The sequence below is a fragment of the Penaeus monodon genome, chromosome 29, assembly GCF_015228065.2.
Source record: "Penaeus monodon isolate SGIC_2016 chromosome 29, NSTDA_Pmon_1, whole genome shotgun sequence".
In the NCBI taxonomy this organism is placed as follows: Eukaryota; Metazoa; Arthropoda; class Malacostraca; order Decapoda; family Penaeidae; genus Penaeus; species Penaeus monodon.
In genome coordinates, this window is record NC_051414.1 from 12,902,264 (window position 1) to 12,905,181 (window position 2,918).

The 2,918-nt window shown below is 44.9% G+C and overlaps 1 protein-coding gene across 1 annotated transcript in view; it reads left to right on the top strand.

Annotated features, from left to right (window-relative positions):
- Positions 1 to 2,329, top strand: part of LOC119591967 (endochitinase A-like) — a 3,023-nt gene extending 694 nt beyond the window's left edge. The window contains exon 2 of the mRNA XM_037940720.1: positions 312 to 2,329. Coding sequence (XP_037796648.1) covers positions 312 to 2,183 — 1,872 coding nt within the window. The 3' untranslated portion in view covers positions 2,184 to 2,329. The remainder of the gene's footprint in view (positions 1 to 311) is intronic.
- Positions 2,330 to 2,918: the final 589 nt, after the last annotated feature.

Below are 2,918 nucleotides of genomic sequence, written 5' to 3' on the forward strand. Positions count from 1 at the left end.
ATATGTCACCGTCGTGGATCCCGAGCTGGATTACAGTCGAAGTGGGGGAACACAGGCTTAAAACATAAAGATTCTGTAAAAGATTCATACACATGCAATATGTAGATTTTGAAGTGTAAATGTGCAAGTATTTGACTTACTGATAAAATCATGTCAACTGCTTTGTAATACAAATATTCCATATTAAATGGAAAATGTCTATGAATTACGATCAAATTACACTGGTAAGGAACTCTTCAATTTCAAGCCAAATGGCTTCTGATACAAATGTTCCCGCCTACAAAATCTATACAGATTCGCTTTCTTTTCAGACCGTGTTGTCCGTGGCGGTGGTTAGCACGCTGAGTTTTCCACGCCCTGATGCCGAGTACAAGATTCCGACCGTAGGCGTCGGTGCCAGGGCACAATACTATGTTCTCCACGACGACGGGACCTTCAAGTATGGCTACGACACTGGTGACGGAGCCTATGAGTCTGCAATGGCAAATGCTCCCGGGGACGTCTTTGGCTCGTTTGGATACAAGGATGCATCCGGGGCAGACATAAAGCTGGATTATACAGCTAATGACCAAGGCTTCCTTGTCAGCGGATCTCATCTGCCAGTTGCCCCAGTGGCTGACACTGCTCCTCTCGTCTCGACCAAAAGTGCGGCTTCCACTTACGATGCTCCTCCCGCTCCTTCGCAGTCTGCAGTCGCCTCCCAGTCAGGTGCTCCTTCACAGCCTGTAGCCGTATCAGCACCACTTGAAGAAGCTCAAGTACAAAGCTCTGCTCTTGGTGATGGAAGCTACTCTTTCTCCTACGAGACTCAGAGAAGCTCACGTCAAGAAGCAGCAGATGCTCTCAACAACGTCAAGGGAAGGTATTCCTTTATTGCTGATGATGACGTAAATCGGGAAATCCAGTACGTTGCTGGAGCTGACACTGGTTACATTGCTGAAGGAGACTCCCTTCCTCAAGGACCATCTGTTCCAGGTGCAGAGACTGGTATTCCAACTGGACGCATTCTTCCTGTTCTGTCTGAGGAAGAGGCTAACAAGCTTGCCGCTGCCACTTCTGGTTCTGTAAGTGGTAGCCCTCTGACTGGTGCCACATACAGTTCCCCACGTGACTCCGCTCCAAGGGACGCCTCTTACTCTTTCAGTTATGATGCTGGTCAAAGCTCGCGATCCGAAAGTGCTGATCCCAACCTTAACGTACAGGGAACTTTCAGCTTTGATGCTGATGATGGAATTAGAAGGACTGTGAACTATGTTGCTGGATCTGCTACCGGTTTTGTTGCTGAAGGTGACCACTTACCTGTTGCCCCAGATGTGCCAAGTTCTGAGTCTCATACCCAGTCTTCCAGTCCAACTGTTGTGTCAACCAAAAGTGCATCTCCTGGCTCTTCACGGCCTGATGCCCATTCCAAGCCTGCTGCCCCAGCAGCACCAGCTGAAGAAGCACAAGTACGAAGCTCTTCTCTTGACGATGGAAGCTACTCTTTCTCCTACGAGACTCAGAGTAGCTCACGACATGAAAGTGCAGACGCACAGAACAACGTCAAGGGAAGGTATTCCTTTATTGCTGATGATGACGTAAATAGGGAAATCCAGTACGTTGCTGGAGCTGACACCGGCTACATTGCTGAAGGAGACTCCCTTCCTCAAGGACCATCTGTTCCAGGTGCAGAAACTGGAATTCCAACTGGACGTATTCTTCCTGTTCTCTCTGAAGAAGAAGCCAATGCTCTAGCAGGAGTCTCACCTCTGCTGAAGTCTGGAGAGGGGACCGACATTCAAGCAGATGCTTCGTACAAGTTTGCCTTCGATTCTGATAGTTATTCACGGACTGAGGAAGCTGATGCTGATGGAAACATTGTCGGAACCTATACTTACGTAGATGAAGACGGAAAAGAACATACTGTTAGCTTTGTAGCAGGAAGAAAAACTGGATTTTTGCCCAAAGCAGCTGCAGGAGACACAACACCTGTAGCAGCTGCTTCACCTGCGTATTCGTCACCTTCCAGACCAAGCGCTGTTATAGCTGCCCAAGCTGCCAGTCCTGTAACAATAACCAAAGCTGCAGGATCCTCAGCAACGTCCGGGAGTCACACATCGCAGGTCGTAGGCAACGTTCTCCTTCACCAGTATAATGCTGTCAACAGTCCCAAATATGGTTACGTCTTCACGGCTGTCCGCTGATTATGAGAGGGATCGTGCACGAAGAGAAAAGGGACTTTCAGTCCGGATTTTCTTTCTGGTTTAAAACACGTGTATATATTTGACTTCATTCCATTTGGAGTGAATTTAACAGAAAAGCGGTGTGGTCAATAAACCCAATAAATTCATGTATTGAGAAATTTCCTTAACAAGAAATGCAAAGAAAAAAAAAAAAGAATATAAGAAATTTTAACCAATATAATAGAAATAGAAGAGATAACCTATAGTAAAAATGACACTGTATGATTCCTTATTCCCTACAGGCAGTCGTACCCATTAGTGGTGTGGTGATTTTTAGCTTGTTAAGTGTCAGGGATAGCCTCACATGCAAAAAAGAAAAAGAAAGATTTTCCATCTTTTACTTCAAGATATATTTTGCATTAACATATTTCAAACAAAGATCACTATTGTCTGTGGCAGATGGTACAGTAATAGAAACATTACTGCATATGAATACCTCTTTCAACTCTCTGTCTGCAGCGATCAACAGTTTATTTTCCTTTACTTTATACAGAGTTTTTCATGGCTCTTGGAGTTCCAGTTTTACAAAATGTGTGAATAATAATTCCAAGGGCATTCAGAGATTTAAGAGAGATCTTACCATGGAAAACTTATGTGAAACACTGAATTATACCTTAAGTCATTTGCAATGCCGAAGTCACGTGTTTCCAAAAGAGAACACCATCACTGAAAAGCCATGTCGCATAAATGAGAGTA